The sequence below is a fragment of the Vanessa tameamea genome, chromosome 26, assembly GCF_037043105.1.
Source record: "Vanessa tameamea isolate UH-Manoa-2023 chromosome 26, ilVanTame1 primary haplotype, whole genome shotgun sequence".
In the NCBI taxonomy this organism is placed as follows: Eukaryota; Metazoa; Arthropoda; class Insecta; order Lepidoptera; family Nymphalidae; genus Vanessa; species Vanessa tameamea.
In genome coordinates this window covers 176,915-199,192 of record NC_087334.1, presented here as the reverse complement: position 1 = coordinate 199,192, position 22,278 = coordinate 176,915, and the positions used below count along the sequence as shown (strand labels likewise).

General features: G+C 35.9%; 1 protein-coding gene and 1 long non-coding RNA gene across 9 annotated transcripts in view; both read right to left on the bottom strand.

Moving 5' to 3' along the window:
• LOC113404855 (trithorax group protein osa) overlaps positions 1–20,315 on the bottom strand; it is a 40,258-nt gene extending 19,943 nt beyond the window's left edge. For 4 of the 8 annotated variants that reach the window (XM_064219208.1, XM_064219210.1, XM_064219214.1 and 1 more), the window contains exons 1-2: positions 19,936–20,313; positions 277–909 (exon numbers count right to left, since the gene is read on the bottom strand). In XM_064219208.1, the coding sequence (XP_064075278.1) occupies positions 277–909; positions 19,936–19,973 (671 nt within the window). In that variant the 5' untranslated portion in view covers positions 19,974–20,313. The other 4 variants (XM_064219209.1, XM_064219212.1, XM_064219211.1 and 1 more) reach the window with 3 other exon arrangements.
• Positions 20,316–20,581: 266 nt separating this feature from the next.
• On the bottom strand, positions 20,582–21,972 carry LOC135194163 (uncharacterized). The gene is made up of 2 exons (XR_010309681.1): positions 21,496–21,972; positions 20,582–20,945 (listed from the first exon to the last, which is right to left on the bottom strand). It is a non-coding gene; the product is annotated as an uncharacterized LOC135194163 (long non-coding RNA).
• Between the last annotated feature and the right edge of the window lie 306 nt (positions 21,973–22,278).

The window sequence follows — 22,278 nt, the reverse complement described above, 5'->3', positions numbered from 1 at the left end:
CGGGCGGTGGTGGATGTGGGTCGCGGGACTAATTCCGTCGCGGGGTCACCGGCCGCCGTCGGCGCACGCCTGCCGCCTACATCGTGTCGCTGGATAGCAGAGATCACGCGCCGCACACTTCCCGAGCTAGCCGCTAGCCGCTTACCGAGACCGAGCACACGATATTCAATCTTACATTTGGAGAATCGTAACGGAACACGAAACACTACTGTTTCGATTGCTCGCCGGTATCCTGATCTTATTTCAAATGAAAGCGTTAAAAACGACTAAACTTACCCATTTTCGTCTTTAATTTTTTTCTTTCGCCCTCTTTTCTTGGGTTGATTTAGCATCATCTGCTGCGGATGCATCTGCATGTGCGGATGCTGATGCTGGTCATGGTGCTGCATGTGTGGCGGCATGTGGTGTTGCTGGCCGAGCATTGCGCACATCGCCTCCTCCTCGACGAAGGAATAGGGGTCGTCGCATTCGCGCTTGACCCCATTGTAGAGGTCGTCGTCGCGTTTAGGCGGTGCGTACTGGTTGTGGTGCTGCTGATGCTGCAGCGACTGGTGGTGGTGGTGCTGACTCATGTCGTAGGGTGCGTCGGGCTCACGCTTGAAGGCGTAGGGGTCCTGCGGGTACTTGGGAAAAGGGAAGTGCTGGTAGGGTTCAGGCTCGTGCGCGGGCGCAGGGGGCGGCGCGGGAGGCGGAGGTGCGGGCGGCGGCTCGAAGTGTCGATACGGCGAGGGGAAGGGGCGCTGCAGCAGCGGCTCGTAGGCGGGCTCGGCGGGAGGGGAGCGCGCGGGGGGCGGCGCGGGCGAGCCCTCCGCGCTCGAGGGCTTGCGGCGCGCCGCCTCGCCACTGTTGCTCGTCTCGTACCCGTCGTCCTGGCTCTCCGCCGCCTTCGGTTTCTCCTCGCCCTCCTCCCTGTCGAACACAGAGTACTTTATTGATTAAGTTGCGATGAAGCTTCCTCGCTTGCTCAATCGCCGAGGAGACGGCGCATCTCATTAGACTCATTCGAAGCCTTGAGTATGCGCGAGATTACGATGACGTGTGATTATCTATCGTATATTAATTAGCCGGTTGGAAAGTAGAGGTGGAGTGACACCCGTATTTATTATCTGTAAACGACTCGAACGAATGTTTTATTTACGGTGACGTCAGTATGCAGGTGCGTTCGACTTCAAACTTCGAATTATCGCTAGGCACATTCGAGGATACATAATTTAAAGCTTGTTCACACTTAGTGTTTACGCTGTGTAAATACGGGTCTAATTTAAAAAGCTAGATTTCTCAGTCGGTAAATTAACAGGCATCGACGTTTCGATAACAAATACTGCATAATTTTCGAACGTCGTTACGCCGACGGCTCGATTCGGCGTGACGGAGTGCAAAAGCAAAAGGCCACATGCGGTGTGAAACGACCGTCTCTGATAATATTTAGATTTTCGTTTAGCGATAACGAGGGCGAAGGCACGTGAACGTCTGAATGCAGGTGATTAGTCACCTGTCTCGGTGGAGCTACTCCGCAACCTCGACGAACGGAACGGAGCGGCGCGGATACGAGCACCGGCGACCTTTAAACAAAAGGCTTAGACAATGCGAAGCGCTTGCCATTTGAGGAACGCGTGTGTACAGCCAGCTCTCGAATGTGACCTTTATCATGGATTTTGTGACAACACATCCCCGCATAGTCTCTTGTGACGAGTACCTACCTACGTATACAGAGAACACTGCGAATTAACGTTTTCGTACCAACTTTCAACTGTAGGTATACAATGTAGGTATAGATTATCTTTTTCCTCGTAGTTCTGTTACCGTATGTTTGATCTTTTGTGTATAAAAAGGGAATAACAACATCCCTTTAATTGCCTATTATTATAGTTTTATTTATTATTTTCTATTAGTTTTATTAAGACAAATGAGTAAACAGACTACCTGATGTTAAGTTACCGTCGCTCACAGATACTCTGAATGAATTTGACGCCACAGGTTCTAAATTGTGAATTATCTCCATGTTAAAATGAACAAAATAACCGTTCAAAAGAATCAGTTTAAGAAATAATATATATATATTAAAACCGTATCATTCATTAGAAGTGTATAGTCAATTACATCGTTCAGCGCCACCGCTTGCCCAATCGATCTTTTCCGATACGAAAGACGTTTGAAATCTTTTCTTTCTGATTCCTTCACACATTGTAAACGAACGCCGAATATATAAAGCTAAAGGCATGAAGTTTCCGTCTACTCACATAAAACCTTCTCAGTTGCTGTTTAAATTTAAATCTTATATTGAAAATACATTAAAAAATTTAAGACTAGACATGTTACTCGATACTAGATTACATAAAGATTGGAGTTCGTATTTGTTGCATTTCAGGCAAGATATATAAATATAATATATTTAAATAACACGCTTATGTAATATTAATTGATTAAAAAGTAACTTCTGAGTTTCTTGTCGGTTCTTCGCGGTAGAATCTAAATATGATATGCCCCTTTAAAATTATGCAAGTGTGTGTAAGTTCTTATATATAAGGTATATTTTAGTTTGCATAACACTTACAAAATTTGGTTTACTCTGGTGGTGTTTGTCAAGGATAAACCGGGGTCCGGTAGGTGTCAATGTTGTCGAGTTATTATTGAATTACACGTATAAGGGTACCCATTCATCACGTGTTTGAAACGTGTATGATTATAATTTTACGCGGATGAAACTGCGTGACAAATCTAGTACCACCACGTTCAAATATGCATCGATGGATCTGATTTAATTAAAAAATAAAATAATAGCTACTGAGATTCTTGCTCACTATCGTAGAATCTAAATTTCGACCGGAGGTTCTCATTCAATTTAATCCTGTATCATGAAGAATGCTTATAAAAAAAATTTTGAGTAAATAATATTTTGATTCACGATAGAAAATCGACCGTCTATTTCTAATATTTTTATAAATCGCCTCGCTGCAACCATTACGCGTAGATCTAATAAATATGGACTGTCAAGCTACAGAGACGCGCGTGTCGTCGACACACAGGAATCGGTCTGAAGTCGCTTGTTCTTAACCGCCACAAAAACAAGTTTCCAACTTATTTGCACGCCTTCGAAACAGCTTTAACTGCGTCTATCAGGTGCAATTGTTGTACTTAACCGGAACGCTGGTGATAAGGAAACCTACATTAAAAATTCAAGCAGCAATTTACGAATGTATATAAGTTGAAATTTAAACTGAAAACACATTATTTTCAACGTTATGATCTATATTTTTATATTATAATTAATTAATTTCAGGAAGTCTAGATCGTTCTCAATAATAACATTGGACTAAGTTAGTCCGCCTACTGAGGAAGGTTAACTTCACACCTCGACTATAACGAGCGAAACAATAATAATATTAAACAATATAACACAAATCGAATTGATAATCCAAATATAACACGGGTGAAATGGCGGGACGCAACTTGTGTAGCACAAAAAATAACAACTGTAAACGATTTCTTGATTATTGACTAATTGGAGTTATTAGGAGTGATCTTTGAAGATATGCTTGTCGTTAATCTGAGGGCGATTAAACAATTTTAGTGTTTGTGATTCAATCAAATAGTATGATTTTAATGCTCTGCCAACGTAATGTTATATACATATATATATGTAAATCTACAACATATCTCAATTGAGTCCATCTAACAATGGGATTAGTATGTGTGTGATAAGATCTGTCTTATGTGATAGCCTTTGTTGTGATTGGTTGGATTTCGTATTTAATCAAATGAATTAACTTTTTTTTAAAGGAAAGCGTGTTGTTTCGGTTTCTAAAGAAACCGCAGCTGTCAAATTAAACTAAACTCCATTTTTTTCATAGTGGATACCAGATAACAAAATGTATTTGATAGCGAATAAATAAATACTCGCGAAGTATTGAGATGCAAATAAGTATATTTGCCCCGTTGTTCCGGTGCGAAGACTGATAATGTAGTTATTGGTATAAGGTAGAAAACATCGTAACTCCTGTGGGTACCTCGTTGTGGTACAACGGCGGACGGTGACGGTATAAGAAGTGGTATACATTACAATCTCAGTGTCTATGGTCGAAACATATACAATTAAAATCAAGTACATTTTACTAACCAAAATTTATATATTATTGAGAATAATTAATAATAATCGAATCACTGCTATACATTATTTTATGGCAAAGAGAGAGAGATGGACGGGTAAGAGAGACGCTTGTATTGTTTTAATGACAATTTAAAATAACTAAGTACGTTAACACTAGATTATAAATTGTCCTATTTTGGTTTGTATCCTGATCAATCTACTGCTTCTACGGTCAGTATTCGTAAAATTATTTTGAAAATAATAAATTTGTGTATTGTTAGACCATTCTGTAACAAGAAACTCGAAACTCACCGCAGAATACGAGCTTGAAATATCAGAATGTGATATACGATAATAATTGTAAAACGTATGGAAGATAAGTATCAAAATGACGTATCACATTAAATCGGTTGTCAATATTTCAAGAGTGAGGCAGAAAGTGATTTCTTACAGGATCGCACTGCTGTATTGGTAAATTATCAACACAAATATACTTTTACAAATAACTACTTTGATTCGAAAAGCCATACCATTGATTCGAAATATGGTTCTACCGAGAACCGACAAGAAATAAAACATTCAAAAAGTCTAGTTATAAATTTTATACAATAAGTTAATCTACACCAGATCCAGCAAACGTCCCATCCATGCAATATTGTGTCATATTATTATATTGTGACACAAAACAGTTTAGTTACTAACGAGATTATTTTTAATAACAAGTTGATGTTTGTTTAGTGGCAGACTAAATACAGGCTGCGTATTTTAATGCGCGTTACAAATTTGCCAAACAATAAATTTAAATTTCATGTTAAAAAAATAAAAAGACATTAATAAATAACAATAAAAATGAAGTTAATAAGATTTTTAGGTAGAATAAATCTAAGTGTATTTTATCACCATGGCGAAACTTTTACATTCGTGTAAAACATCACTTACGAGAGTCTTACCGAGGTTCTTCACGAATATTATGTAAAGTTATTAATAAAGTATATTATGAATTTTATTTTATCACTATAAGCCTACGATATATAGTAGGTAACCTTCGTCTATCTATTATCTGTCTACTATTATATCTATTTTTCCTAGCTTGATAATTCGCCTCCGATTGTGTATATGTGTGTATGTATAACAGTGTTGTGTGTGTTTAATTAATGACGACATTGAACTGAGCTATGGCGATGGCAATACCGAGATGTGTAATAATTTACAAGTCACAATGCCATTGCCGTTGCAACGTGGTCATGTTTTTCAACAGCAAACGAATGATATGAGTTAGAATGAACTTCACACAAAGCTGCTCAGGGAGGTTTATCCTGGACGAGAAGGAATCCAGACAAATAGATTTTAGAATATACTATGTATTACTTTATCGAACTCCTCGGCTCCTTGGGTCGTAGTTATACAGTTTTTTCCAAAGACTAGGCAAATGGGCTACCTGTTGGTAAATGGCCATCACTCATACACATAGTATCGCCCATACAAATTGATGTCGTAAGAATTTTTTAATGCACTGTCAACCTTGGGAACTATGATATTATGTCCCTTGTGCCTGTAGTTCAACTAAGTACTAAGTATTGCTTTTTATCGTTAGAATATTTGACGACAAAACCCTACCACCAAGTGCACTCAATATATTTTTCAATAAATGGGCTACCTAGCTCAATAATAGCATCTAATCGGATTAACTAATGCTGAGATTATAGCGTTCGAACAAACAAACCCTCTGATCTTTATACTTTAGCACAGAAGAGTATAGATATACATAGTCTGTCTCTCTAAAATCGATACATCCTTCTTTGGACAAGGATTTAAATTGGAGGACTTTTAAATTTCCCAACCTGCACTTTAAGCTTATATATAAAAACTTTAATAGACAACATATACCTACTATTAAGGATTATATAGATGATAAGAAACGAGTTTATGTTTATTGATTTTCGTGCAAGATATATAGATTTAATTATATATATTTAGTTGATATATCAATGTACATAGGTACTGAGTCTCTCGCCAGTTTTTCTCGGTAGAACAACATTCCGATGGCAATTTTACATTTAATTTTACTTTGTCAATCGATTCGAAAGTGTTTATTGTTTCGACTTAAAAGTATCAAACCGTAATTGGTTTCTGCGTATTGCAAGCAGATAAACAAGATCATCAAATTAACATATGATTAGTGTCTACATTAATAAAAAAAAGTCTCCCAAAGCAATTTCACGCGACTATTTCTCATATACCTACAATACCTATTCGGCAATTCAACAAAAAATCGTCCAATTAACAGTTATAATGGACATATTCCTAAACGACTTCTTTCAAGGAAACTACTGAACTGATTGTGACGTAACCTTTGCGGTTTGAAAGTATTTGAAGTATAAAACAAGTCCCACACCACATTTAAAACGTTAATGTAATGCATAATTATTGGACCAATAGATTTGATTCGCTAAGAAAAAATTAACAGTTTTAAGTTTCGGTAACATTCCATCCTCTTCCCACTCAATCGGTTTACGTACGTGTAAATGCGACGACTATATTTTTTATTACATACAAAATAGTTCCGTCTGAGTGAGTTTTATAGTAAATTTTTGCAAAAGGTACGCAGTCAATATTAATAAATGATCACGATGGCGAACGTTAGATCATAAGACAAATGGCGAGAACTGTTCGCTAATTACGCAACATCAATACAGAAACTCGATCTTGCAAGGTCGAATTTAAAACTTGAGGTGCAAATCCAACGCCGAGGTCGAGGGTGAACAGTGATGTGGTAACTCGGCGACCAGCCGCAGTCTCCGTCGGTGAATTGAAATATACTTCGGTTTAGATGTGAGACTTCGGTTCCCTGATTAAACCTTATGTTAATGCGTTGGGTTTTCAGTACAGATAACATAAAATCTAAAGGAAACAAAATATATCTTAGACTTTAATGCAAATAGTCTTCTGATTTAATTAAAAAAAAACCAGTTACAACCCGTAAATGTCCTACTGCAGGTCAAAGATTTTAGAGCTCATACCACGCGGCTTAAATGCGGATTGGTAGATAAACATGTGGCAGGATTTTATCCGACACATTAATCTTTTGAAAAATGGCGGATACTCATTGCAGTCATCAATAGAATATCAATTATTTTTCAAATGAATTACCTCATCATTTAATTTGTTATCTATTTCGCTTTTTTTATATAATCACATATCCGCAGACATCCGACGGTACCAACTTTGTTGTGTCTTCGATTATTTGAATTTACGTTTTTTTTACGACATGCATTATTTTATTTTCAGGCAGCGTCAAAAAGCGTCATACATCGTGATGTGTATAGTACGTATATAGACATACCTATATTTTATACTAAGAACTAACAATAGCAAGTTATTTTTGTCAAGTTCACCCGAGAAAATGATTATAAAGACAGCAACTGATATTCAAAAAAAAACCGCGCCGAGCAAATCTCTTATAATCTTTGAAGCGATTTAAGGAGTAATATTACTAGACAGAACGAATTCGGAAACATTCGACTCTATTTTGTTTGCAATCTCTTAAACGTAGTTTTTACATATCGCGTAAATTTACCGTCATTTGTTAGATTAACAATAACTATCACTTAACAACGGTAGATCTCGAATTCGGATATATTTAACGATTTTTACACAATTGCATCCAACATAATAATTATAATATCAACATAGCTTAATTCATGAATGCAAATTATTTTTAACGATCGTTTGTTTTGATCGTTAAAAGGTCTGGTTAATTGCCTTATTAAAGCATCAAACGATTCATGCAATCATTAAAAACTCTTTTACAAAAAACCAGTAACTCTAAACCTTGGTCAATGTTTTTTTATATTCGTATTTCGAACGCGGCTTTCAAACCGACGTATAGAAGCTCCGTTATATTTTACTGTCATCCTCAGAAGGTGAACTATTATGTAAACAATTTTTGACAACGTTAGAGTAAGTCATTATTAAAATTATTCATTGAGCAAAAATAAACATAACATACTATATAAAAACGTTGATATATACGATAGCAAATTCCATTCTTAATTAAACCTACAAGCGCCTATAGCTTAGTACATAAACAACGTAATCAATTATAATACTAATTTGCAAGACGCATGAAGGACTACCTCAAAACGCGTACCGGCATAAATGAATAAAACCAAAATAAACAATACGATTACAGATACCATAACTGCAATTGAAACTCGGACAGCATTTAAATTTAAAATGCGGAGTTCCGGCGAGCAGCAACAAGTCCATAAATCAAGATATCATAAACAAAGCGACGCGTCGTCGTCTTCGATCGCGCCTCCGTCAAAAGTCGCGTCGAACTAGAGTCGGAATCGGAAATGAACAAAACAGCTGATCGCGATCGCGCTATCGCGTCCCGCGGAGCCGCTCGCCGCTCGCATTACGCCGCAATAAACATAAACGCCACTCTGAATGGGCTTCATTCATAAAACTGCTCTTGAATTATTACCCACTCGCTACTATGGCCGATGTAAACAACGCATGTGTAATGTTAATACGCGTTTATTGCTTCTGCCCGTCCGTCAAATCGACGTGTCAATTCGATCGAAGGAGTTACGAGCGGGCAATAAATGTGATTTGTGTGCGTGACGTCATCTTCGCGCTTTACGAGGCGGCGGCGAGGTGGCCGAATGCGAGCCATGCGAGCCATGCGAGCCATGCGAGGCGCGGATCGCGGACTATTCGTCGGATTGGATCATTACCATCGGCGGCCACTCCGTTACATCAGTTATTCGTAAAAAATATACTAAATTTGTTTTTTATTCACAAAAACTGAAATTGCTTCTGGAATTTAAATATGTAATGTAATGGGAATTAAAATTGTGCATGTTCTTAGACGATTAGTTGTAGGAGTGATTGTATTATAGTAATATTGACGTGATTTTCTAAATTAATAATGTTCTACCGAGTTTCGGCTTCAGTGGCCGATCTCGATTCCTCCACTCGCATAATCCGATACGTCTGAAGATAAATCCATAGTACCGACGAGTTAACGTTTTTTTTCGAATCAAGAATACGGGTTGCTACTAAGAATATCTCGACAAAAAAACTTCTACAACCATTTATTGGCCAGTCGGGATTTAAACCTTGGAATAAACCTTATAAGTTAGCCTCTAAACCAACAAGACATTAAAAAAATTAGTCGCAAAAGTAAATAAACGAACATATCATACGTCGTATTATGCACATGTGTCGCGGCTTGCGGAACACCTGCCGTCGCCAGCGTCGCACGTTCAGTTCCAAATCGAAGATATTTATACAGCCCATAGATACATTCGCCGAAAACAGCTGAATGGTACGACATACATTTGGACAGGTAATTGCAAAAAACGCCGTTTATAGAAAAAAAACTTGAAAGACTACAACTGATGAAACAAAAAATTTATAAAAAAATACTCGTTCTCCTAATAGAATGCTCATTCATTACCCACGTTTTCAATGTTAGACTTCTCGTCTGTTTGTTTGTCTATTCGGTCAGAGGGAGATGTACAAATGTGCCGCCCACATGCTGACCCACATCGCCGTCGTCTATGTTATGATTCTCACAAAAGTAAAAATATAATGAAAGTAGCCGCTCCGTGCGGTATCACCCGCGTTAAGCGTTACCGCCCCGCCCCCGTGGGCCGCAGCCTCATGTTATATACTCTACGAGCTACTCAATAAACAGGCTACGCTCAAGCAAAAATATCGTTTCAATGCGAACTGTTACAACAGTCCCTTGCACCCTTTTAGTTGAACCACTCCAAATCCTAACCAGTAGCCAGTCAGGTCTATTCCAACTTCCATATCCGACGTTTGTTTTAAGAAAATCTATCTAATTTATTTTTTTAGAAAGTCTCTACCCCTAAACTCTATAACAGAACGCATTGATAGATCCTGAGATGAGAGCATTCAAACAAATGAGCAACCTGTTCAGCACTATCAACCTAATATAGATAATACAACAATTACGTAAACGTTAATCAGAAGTACATAAAATGCAACGAAAACCTCTGTAGTATAACACGACGTATTCAACTAAATAACATTTAGAAAATTAACCGCCAGAGCTTTTAGCCTGGTTAGAAAATAGCCCACGAGTGCGGTACAAATTCAAACACTGAACCGATGTTGGTGAAACATTACTCATTATAAACAACTTTTTCTTCTCGTACAGAACTATCGACGGTATAATCTTGAGCGTACTTACAATCAATGTCACTCGAAGACCTTCGTGTATTAAGTAATTACTTTAACGACTTTTCATTTACAGTACGCGCAATTATTATGAAATATTATAAACGATAACATTGAACGGCTAGCGAGCATACAGCAGGACGCGAAGCGCGAGGACCGAGGAGGCCGTGATCCTCGAGAGGTCGCCTCGATCGATCTATCCTCGCTTCGTACGAAACAAGTTTAAAGTTAATGACCGTTTATGAATTATACTGCAGGATTTTTTCCAAGGTCCGACTGGGTTAATTGTTGTACTTTTATTTTTCTTTTGTTTTTTTTTTTTTATTGCGTCACCGTGCATGCGGTGCCGCGTGACGGATTGCGGCGTTCAGGCCAATCTACATTTTTAATTACTCGTCGCACCCTGTAATTTTGTCGCGTAATCTTTTAATCGTCGCTGAAGAACTAACGCAGCATCCACTCGACTTTGAATTGAATAGAAACCCGCATGTTAATCATTTAAGTGCGGTGTAACTGTGGTCCGGAGATGCCCACGAGCCGAGCCGAGCTTATCAGTTGCGGTAATACATTTTAATAAAACTATTTTATTAACTAACTGAATAAATGTGCGCAACGTATCTAAAAGCGTTTTAAAAGTAAATCAACATTAAAACATAAATATTTGGAAGCGCAAATATCTCAATTCTCAAGTTATAAATAATTTTAGCTAGGATTTATTGAATAGTGCCGTTGAAATGGTCACTCTGGCTTGTCCGCATGAGCGCGCCAGCCAAAGGCGCACGTAGCAGTAACGAAGCGTGCAATTATCCACCTAATTATGTATTTAATATGCGCGCACAGGCGAGCGGCATGTAGGGTTACCATGTATCATATATCCGCTCTTCGTGTACTATCATTTCGAATGAGATGTCATTTTTTTTAGTACTCAGAAACCAATAAGAAATAAATATTGATATTTCACTGTGACTTACAAAATTTTCATCTTATCCCTATTTTTGTGACATCGGAAAAAAATTACTTGTACTGACATATATATATATATTAAAAATAAAACATTTCTATAATTACTATTAAGGATAAAGTTTTAATGAAAATTTTATGGATGCAATTAAATTACGCAATCATTTCTTTTAACCTCTTCAATTTCCGGGTATAGTTATTAATGTTAACAACGGGTATTTAGTTATAAATGTCGCGTAAGGGAAATTAAATTATAAAGTGTTCAGTTTGTTACATCGAGCGCGACATGGTAACCCTGCAGTGCCGTACGCAATCCCGAGCAGAGTGCAGCGAGCAGAGGATCAAGTACAACGACCCAGTTCTGCGAGATAACGAACAAGCGATATCGACTCACTGATACCCTCAGCGTACTACGGCGCACCGACATGTTCTAGAACCATCGAAATCTATCACTCGACGACTTTCGACTACGAAACTGTATGCGCTTTTCATTAATTTCCTTCACATCGAATAATTGTGGAACTCGCGTCCGTTGGCAACGGACACGTCGCGTCATTATCGGTACGAACTAAGCTGAAAGGGTAATTTATTCAGATATGTCGGAGTTGTGACTATAGAGATACGAGTAAGAGGACCGATTGCCTCATACGAGACGTGACTCAGAATCGTACACTTCACATACGTTCCGAACTATTCTATTGCGAGTCGCGACTGTTATCTGCAATAATAGCAACGGAATCGTTGACATGGTTTTTCCCATACAAACGAAAAATACGATATCCAGATCGCTCGACTCGTCCGAAAACAATCAAAATGAACAATCCTGCAGCATGCTTTCGAAGAACAAGCAATTAAAATAATATCTACATGACATAAATTGAAGAGTTCGTTTGTCCGTTTGTTCGTTTTATCGCTCTAATTTCAGGATCTATCTGTGACTTGAAATGTTTTTGTTTGCATTACATACGTATTTCTATTTAAAGAGAAAGGTTAAATACTAAATAACTAATAACTACCGTTTCTTGCGGGTTCTTCTCGGTAGAATATACATTCCGAACCGGTAGTAGCTTTTAATTTAACTTAATCATATAAAATGACGATTCAAACATAGGTAGTTGAATAAAATATAGTTTGTTTTTTTTTGAGTATATTTATACTAGCTAAACGTGCGGCTTAACCCGCGCAAAATTTATAAAACTTTACCTGTAGCACACAAACTATAATTCAAGATTTATGCCATAGGGGTTTTGTCCTCCCTCGGCACTGAAACTATCTCAATACCAAATTTCATCTAAATAGTTTCAGCGGTTTAGACTTGAAGAGGTAACAAAGACAAAGTAACTTTCGCATTAATAATAATAATATTATTATAGACATCATATCTAGTATATTTGATTTGAAAATGTCTTTATACTATGAAGCGGTACAATAAGTTATTCGAAGTTTATTATTGCAATTACTGTACTAATATACTGAAAGACGGACTTCATTAAAATCGGTTTAGGTTTTAGTATTGCACTCTAGAATATCAGTATGCATTAAAGGGCGGGTAGGTAGTGCGGGCTCGTCTCTAAGCACCAACTTATTCTTCCGCTAAAGATCAATACTTTGTATTGTTTAGATATTTTAATGAGCTAGTGTAACTAAACCAGTGATTAGAACACGTGAATCTTAACCGAAGATGAATTAATTGTTAATTTAATGTGTCTAATTCATATCGTGAGCGGTGACGAAGCAAAACATCGTTACGAAACTTGAATATGACGGATGAACTGCTGTCACGTGTACCAACACAACCGGCTGGAGGCAGCGCATAGGAAACTTCAAACCTCAAGAAAGAAGGCCGTCTGTTCAGCAGTGGGACATTTACTGAATGTTAGATATTTTAAATTTAATGTAATAAGTTTTTATTGATGACAGCTCATTTCTACCATCGCCTTGTCTATTGCCTCGTCTGATATCCTATTTATGAAAGACAACCTATGTATTTATCGTAAGCTCGTTTGATTATACATATAAGTTTACAATAATCGTTATAATAAATTATTAATCATACGAAATTCTGAACATTGCGAATTTAAATGAGATCAAGTATTAACCTTGGAAGTACTTTTTGGTATTACTTGTCCAAAAATTGTTGTAGGTTTAATTATTGCTAAATACAAACACTGAACGAACATATAAAAGGATTTCCAGCTCGAGCCACGGATAAAACAGATTCAATTGTTAACATTTACATACATACAATATTTCAAATATCCTTCTCTTTGAGAGGTTACTCAACCGCGTAACTCCTATGAAAGTAGCTGATACACGTGTAAATTTCGGCCAATGCAGGTTTCCTGATGATGTTTTCCTTCAGCGTCGAGTCCGAGATAGATTATAATCACAAATTAAGCACACGAGGCTCAGTGGTGCCGTGGTTTGGATCCGCAATAATCGGTTTAGATTCAAGTGTTCTCGTCACTTGGCCAACTCGGCTCTGTTATTGGACATATTTTTGGCAAAACAGTATTAATTATCACACTGAATATAGGAGTTCTACAGAATGTATTTTTTAAATCCATATTTGAAAATAACATTTTACCAAAAAACTAGAAAAACAAATGTCGTCAGATTGTACTTAAGACAAGCGCTTAACAAAGGAGCAACTACAAACGCGGCAAGTTAGGCACTTATAACATATACAAATAATTAATATTATGTCCTAATTTCATATAATGGGCGTGAAACCAAGATATTTTTTGACATAAAGTAAACTCCACTGAAATAGTTGGCAATTTCTGCGATTGCAACTATTAAGAGAGTAATATTCTTTAAGTTTTCTTGGATTTGAGGAAGTTTTGTTTATTCTCTTTGACTACTTAAGGTAATTACAGGACTTCTGTCACCGAAGCGAATTCAGGGCACAAAAGTAACCAGGCAATTTTCCTTTTGCAGGGACAGATTTTATACGTTTTTATGATTAAATGACATGAACTTCTTAACAATTTTGTTTATGCCATCCTTCTGTAATTCTTTTTAATTTGGTTGTCTTAGAAATTTAAAACGGAAAGCGAAAAAAATCGGACTTTCAAATCAGTTCCAATTTTTTTTAGGAAACAATTCTTTGGTAAAACATTTATTCAATAAATTCGTTTAAAAACCTCATTAATAATAGATTCTTACAGTTTTTTGTTAACTCTTTCGGTGGGCATGACAAAGGTGTTAAATTGAAGAATAATAAATTAATTTTATTGTAGTACCGGTTATCAGCGTCAAGTGACCAAGGGTCACTAGTCAAATTGAGGGAACTGACAATGCTTCTGGCTTATGAATAGTCTTCAGCATTTGCATTTATCAATTACCACATTAAATTTCATAACTTCGTTTTAAATTTTTAATATCTGATAAAAACATACCTACTTATACTTAAACTTATATGTTTCATTTGTTTTCTGTTTTTTAAAAGAAGAAACCAGATTTGTCTTCTTATTATTTGAGATATTTATTTAACATAAATACTTAAATGGATTTCCTTTCCTTAATTGCTTTACTTGAATTTCAAAAAGAGTACCATACAATATCATACCAGGCTAAAATGTTAATAAAATTAAGTTTATTCGATTTTTATAAATACTTTACTAAAATGTTTGTTTCTTTTCAATATATAAACAAAACACTATTCAAACAAATTACTTAATTAATTTTAGTAAATTATATATATCAAAAATATTACTGGAACAACATAATTACTTTACTATTGTAACGTAATTTTGGCGCACGTTACATGTTTACATTCTTTTAAAATAAATTCGACAAAATTATTGAATTTCTTTTAAGGTATTGGATGTCATCTGTCAATTGAATTTGACAACAATTTCTAAGGTTAGGTTCTATTTACGCATAATTTAAAATTACCGCTAATTTTGACATTTGAAATAAAAACGCACTTTTTATACATTATGCATTTCCGAACTAATTGTGATTTATTATCTTTATATTATCTTTGAGATGATCTTTGACATTTGTTTAAAACTTCACTTTCCTTCCGCTCTTTGAGTCGAAATGTGACGCTAATTTATTTTCGAAGTTTTTATAACTTTTATTTTGTTTTAAACTTTTAATATTGTTGAAAATAGTTGTTTTAATGAACAGTGAGTTCTATTATGAAGAATTGGAAATAAATCCACGTCGGATTATTAAAATTAATTTCGATATTTGTCGCCTCGTGGTAAGTTTTGAATTTTCGAAATTTGTATTTATTCGAATTGTACTGTGTCGTGACAACGATTGTGGTTCTTTACTGGGAATTTTTAGAATATTTCCCACGATGCTTTTTGTTATTTGTGAAAAATAACCGGGATTGACCGGGTAAGTCGTTTGAAATATTAAAGTTAAAAGTATAGAATCTCGAAAATTGTAATAGATTCTAATCAGAATTATTTCTCCTTTTACAGTTAATTTTCAACATTATTTTTCTACAGTTATTTTTCTACGATATTTTCTTCAATTATTTCATGGATTAATCTCTTCAGTTATTTACTGGGATGATTATACTGGAATAATTTCAACTTCATTTCGATGGATATTTTGAAGATTTAAATAGAAGTTTACTTCTGGGAAACTTATAATTTGAAGTTTACTTGGTGAAGATGGATTTTTGGTAACTTTAAAGGAAGTAAAACCTTATCACACTAATTTATATTACTGGATCTAGGTATGTAATTTTTACATATTTATTTTCGCCGAAATTTAACCGCGCGATATTTAATTAGAAATTTATTTACATTTATAAAAGATTTGGCATTCAAACTTTATTCAAACCTTATTCAAACTTTATTTAAACAATATTTTTCACTATTTGAATTTACTGTTAAATTAATTTATAATTATTTAGACATTTGGTTTAATCAAGTTGATAAACTTGACTTGTTTGTAACATAAAGTAACTTAGTTGTCAATTTTGAATAATTTTACCTAAAGTTGAAGTTTGACAAGTATTCAAATATTTTTGTTGAACATTAAATTTTTTTTTTTATATTTAGTAAATATTTGTTTAAGCTTAATTTAAACGGATGTAAACATTCTGGCACCTGATTGTGTTAGGAATTAAATATCGAATATTATAAGAAAATTACTTTTTAATTTTTTTTTAATAAAATGTTTTTGAACATTGATTTGCTGTTTTTGTAAATCTATTTGTAATGTTAAAATAATTTACCTGACTTCCGGAGCACTTTCTTTTAAGAATTTGTTTAGTTTAAAAACTTTCCCAACTCTACCGATTTTTTTTTATTTTTTTTTTGCCTCAAAGAAATTTAAATATTTTTTTTTATTGACAGTTCACTCGTCAATACCCACACCCAATTTTAACGTTACACTATGATATGCTCATAAGAAGGAAAACTCAATTAACAACCTCTACAAAGAACAAATTGAAAGACCGACGATAAGAAAGACAACACAAAAGCCTACCTACAGATACCCAACAGAAAGTACATAGAGAACAGCTGTTTAAATATTAACCTAATATTAAATATTATTAATGTCCAATTAACAAGTTCAATTGCAAAATTATATGCCCTTTAATTTTATTTTAATCCACTTATACCTAATTATATACATTTTCCAATTTAAAACCTGACATATATGTGGCAATTTAAAATAACATATCAATTACACATCACATGGAATATTTCCCTGTTATTTTAATAAAAAACTTTTAACAATGCAAACTTTAAAAATGATCATAATGCATACTTGAAACGTTTATTGGTTACATTAAAATAATTAATTGATTAATTCCTGAACTTGTTTTATACATTCAATGTCAGTTAAGAATGTGGACCTCTTTGTACATATTTTTTACAGATAATTTACTAATACTATTTCGCATATGTAATCGTTGTTTACAACATATCTAAAATATAAGGATGAGTAGAAACATTACTTTTATTGTTATTACAACGAGTAGGCTTTTAAAACATATGAGCGTTACTAGTTTACTGTAACAAATTTGTATAATGAGATGTTACATTTAAGATTAACGTTTCTTTTGTTATTATGTTTGAAGTTAAATTTGTCAGAAAATATTCAAAGTTAAAATCATATTATTTATTGTAATTGGAACAATCTAACTCATTCAAAGTATACATTATAGACATGATAGCTTATTGAAAATGCTTTTATTTAAGTTTATATATTAGTATGTTTAGGATAAATGTTGTAATTGATAGATAATCCAGTTCAACATGTTGTACTGAAATTATGCACACATTTCTGGAGCTGGTAAAAATAAATATAACTTCCTACTAGTACTAACAGTGCTACTTTTATGAGAATATCAAATATGAAATGATTATCTTGTATTTATAAAGGAATTGAAAATGTTATGTGTAGCCCGAACATAGAGCACCCTGGTGTACTTGTATCCGAACAGAAAAACTGCAGGAAAGATATATCTTATGTTGTTTACTTGACATGTTGTTTTGTGGTTACAACAGTAGTTTAGTGATGCACACATTCTTATATTTAATGGTGATATGAACTAACTTTAAAATTCTACACTATAGACACATGTGACAAACCATGCCATGTTGTCAACTGAAATGAGTCATAACAAAACATTGAGAACATACCTAAACCCATACTGAGCACTAACTTCTCATTATGAGCAATGATTATCATAGCGGGTCTCACAATATGAACTCTACAGAACTATCTAACCGGATAATATGGAAAAGCACATTTGTATCATAATTATAAACTTTTGTTTAAAATTACATTAACAACTTATTATAATTCACCGGCTATTCAATTAATATGAGCTAAAAATAATACAAAGACTATTTCCAAGCAATGTATCATCATCCCATTAAGTCGTACGTATCCTGGATTGCTACACTTAACATATAATACAAATACAACAATAATCATAATCAACTAACTCCTTGATCACCTTACTCTAGGACACCTATCATTTTTGTAACCCCTCATATCTTTTATCATGTGATTTATTACTTCATGTTCGTGATCTATTGATTTAGTTAGCCCACAATTACAATGTTATTGATGTTAATAATTATGTCAAAACATGCTAAACAACAAAGACTTATTTGATCTACGGTAGATTTAAACGCATATTCATTATTTATATGACAAATATTAATGTATTAATTGAATCCTACAGTGGTTACTGTTTAATGTTTTGCATATTTTATATTCTTAAAAAAATTGGGCAATGATAGTAAAACCATGTTTTGAAACAAATTAAACTTTTATGTCACTTATGAATCAATTGATAAGCTTCATTGTTGTGCATATTTAATTAAAAGTAATTTTTGGATTAATTTGTGTCATTATGATTTAAAATACTCCAAAATTATTTATATTGCTGTCACTATCAAATCTCAAGAGATTAAAATGTAAATAGTGATAGTATTATTTACTGTTGAACAGAAACAATGTGATGAATTATTATGAGTTTGTAAATAAAGGAAGCTTCTATAATATGAATATGTTGCTGAAAGAGTGAACATCACCTGAACATAGGGTCGATCTTGCTCACATGGACCGCAAGGGGCTTCAACTTGCCACACCACAAAAAACACTCTGATACCACTTTAAACACTTATTACAAGTACTTTAATAAAAAAAAACTTGAAATTATTGAATGTAATAAATTGTACGATTGTGCACTGAGAGATTAGGTACTTTTTTTGTCTGTATACTTTTGACCCATCAAACACATTTCGTTTCTAAAACTCGACTTAGGAAACGGCGAATCAATAAAACTCGAATGTTTCGTCGCCTTACATTATAGTCCACTACACTCTTAGCACATACTGATGGCGTAAATCACGGCCTAACCTCAAAATGCACACTTTTATACAACAATTGACAAACACAGATGTTTTTAAACTCGCTAATTACTTTTCGCATATAAACACTACATTAGCTTCGCACGAATTTTACAAAGAACGCGAAAACTGGCCATGTTGGGTTAGTATTATGGATTTGTGGGCAAATGCTTTGTTTGAGTAGGTACGTAGTTACAGCCTTCGCTGCACTATAGATAGGTAGGCGCGTACGTTAGGTATGTTATGTGTAGTGCATGGTGTATATGCACCTAGCCATAATTCACTCGATTGTCTCGTGAGTGCCAGGCGAGTCCCGGCCGAGCGCGAGCCGCGGCCTCTCGCGCTGCCCTTACACAAAGGGCGGCGCGACAGGTAATATGCGACCCGCAAAAACTGTAAACATGAATCTGATTTACGATACGATCTGCGACCATTCATTTACGACATAAGGACGACACGAACGGCTCGGCGCTCGTCTGACGGACGTGAGGCGGTGGCGGAGCGGTCACGCTCGGCCGCCGCGCTACGAGATAGCTATCGGCGGCGGCGCCCTGCCGCCCTGCCGCGGCTGCGATGTCGTTGTGCCCTCGCCTCGACTCGCTCTCACGGACGATCCGATCGCTCGAAATGGCGCAACGTTGCGGAGGCCGTGACGCTGCAAGACCGAGAGAATGTCGGGTCTGCGCTAAAGCGAAAAACGATCGCGCACGGTTTCGCAATATCGAATGGGCTCGCGATGACCAAAATAATCCACCACGTAAGAAGATGACCCAGACGAAATGGGTTCATAGGTAATGATAAGTAACGAGAGGTCGAAGACGCGATACTCACGGCCTGACCGCTCGTAGCGGATCGGCGGCGGCGTCCATGGCGCGCCCAGGCCCTGGCCGCGGCCAGGCTCCGGGCCGTCGGCCGAGCGACGCAACACTCTCTCCAAATCTCACTCGGAACACGCCGAGATATACCGTCGCACCATCTCGACGACACTACACATCGACCGCGACGATTTAATACGCGTATAAACACTCCGCGAACGGTGTTTTGTTACATCGGTTGACTTTTCTTTGAAAAATCAATATACATTTTCCCAGAGTTAGATAGGGACGAGTCGATGTCCAGCGCAGGTTATGTGCGTGAAGTTTGCAAGCTTTTTTAGCGCACCGGTGTTACCAACATTTTTTTGCCCATTTTTTGTTGAGTGTTGTGATTTTTTTCTAGTGATTTGTGATGCACTTCGGGTTAGTCCGCGTAGCATTGGGTCTTTCAAAATACTCGCATGCGCGTACTGTGGCGCCACTTGGTACATATCGGCGCCATAATTCAAGTTGTATTTCTTGTTAAGACTGTATGTGTAATATCAAATACTTATAGTTTATTAATAAAGAATATTATGTTTTAATTAAGGCTTAGTGTAGAAAAAATAAAAAACTGGATCGTAGATAATATTTATTTTTATAATTCAGTACCTATTTTTTAATTCATTTACAATATATTTTCGACATAATTTTATACATACATAGTATTAACATAAAATAAAAATACATAACAAATCAATCACAACAGCTGCAAGATCGACGGACGACGAATTTTGCGATTTAGGGTTAAGTTGGAGGAGTTGAATCTCACTTTAATCATAAAAAGTGAAGAGATCACACCTCCACTTAATCCTTAACGCCAACATATTTTCCAGTGTTAACACGTCGATGCTCGTGGCGGTGTTTGTTGTAGGAGGTTCCACGCGTGAGCTGGAAAGATAGATCTGGCAGCATTCAGTATCAAACTGTCAAGATCCCCTGTCCAACTCAGACGTGAAGCCTAACGTGAGCTTCTTTCCAATGGTTCTGAAATACAAATAGGAAATTTAAAATAACATTAGCGGTGATAGATTGTTTGCTCCGTGTGACAACCGGAGTGCGCGTGCCTGTTATAGAGTCGCTCGGCGCGCTATCACCGCTTGAAAAGGTGCGGCTGACGTTCTCTGATAAGAGCACTGCTTTTCCCCCTCGCGTCAGCAATTCTATTTAATTCTATATCAAGCGTATATTTAGTACCTACTAATTAAAATAAATCAGGATAATTTATTTTCTACAATGAATAATGTTCAGCCTCGTAAGATACGAGTAGCAAACACGAGTGGCATTTGGCTGCCATATGTTATTACGTAATCTTTATTATATTACATAGACACTTTTGTGGATATAGACTTAGGAAACACTTTGGAATTCGCACTATATTAAAAATATATATTAATTAAGAGATTAAAATCTAGCACTGATTCAAAAACAAAATTATTATCACATCAATTTCAAAGTGATAATTTGACCAAACATTATAGAATATTGTAGATCACTACGAATATAAATGAAACAGTCAACGAGCACCCTTAGTTACCATGATGTCGCCTGGGGCACCAAGGAGGACACAGAGAGGTCTCGGTAGTCAGTCAATCTTAATCACAGCGCAAACTTCGATAGAGACCCGATCGATCGATGGTCCCATATTTATACACTCCATGATATCTTCAGATACGATATCAGAAACTGACAAGAGGTATGAATGTCCACCATGATTGTGATAAGATTCGATGAAACGGGAAATCGATTGGTCCCCGCGAGCCGTATCGGCTTCGCAAACACTTCACTCCACCAATCGGCAAGGTATCGACGATAACATCGCTGATGCCGGTGCGATCGGGCACACGTAGGGCTCCGCTAGCGGCTGGTGCTCTGCGTCCGTCCGTGCCGCCACCCCCGGCCCGCTATCTGCTAGCGACTGTTCCATCACAATGACTAGTTGTTTACAATGGAGATACACGTTTATTACGTTATATCTCGTTGGCAATAGATAATTTCACTACACTTTCCCATTAGCGAGCACATTCTGAGTTTGAGATTTTGCCTGTATTTGTTCCTCACAGTTTAAAGTGTAAACTGTAGGCGAAGTATATCATTATATAACTATGAAGATATTCTATCACAATAATACCTTGGTACATTCATATTAATAATTAGAGAAATGATCTAGAAGCAAAAAAACATGTGCGTTATCGTAATTATTAATTGTTGATAAGTTTGAAAATAATCAATTACTATAGTATTGCATTACACCTTGATATTTTAGATAGATTGGTATACGTGTCACGTAAGGTATGTAAGTTTATTCGCCTCACTTTTT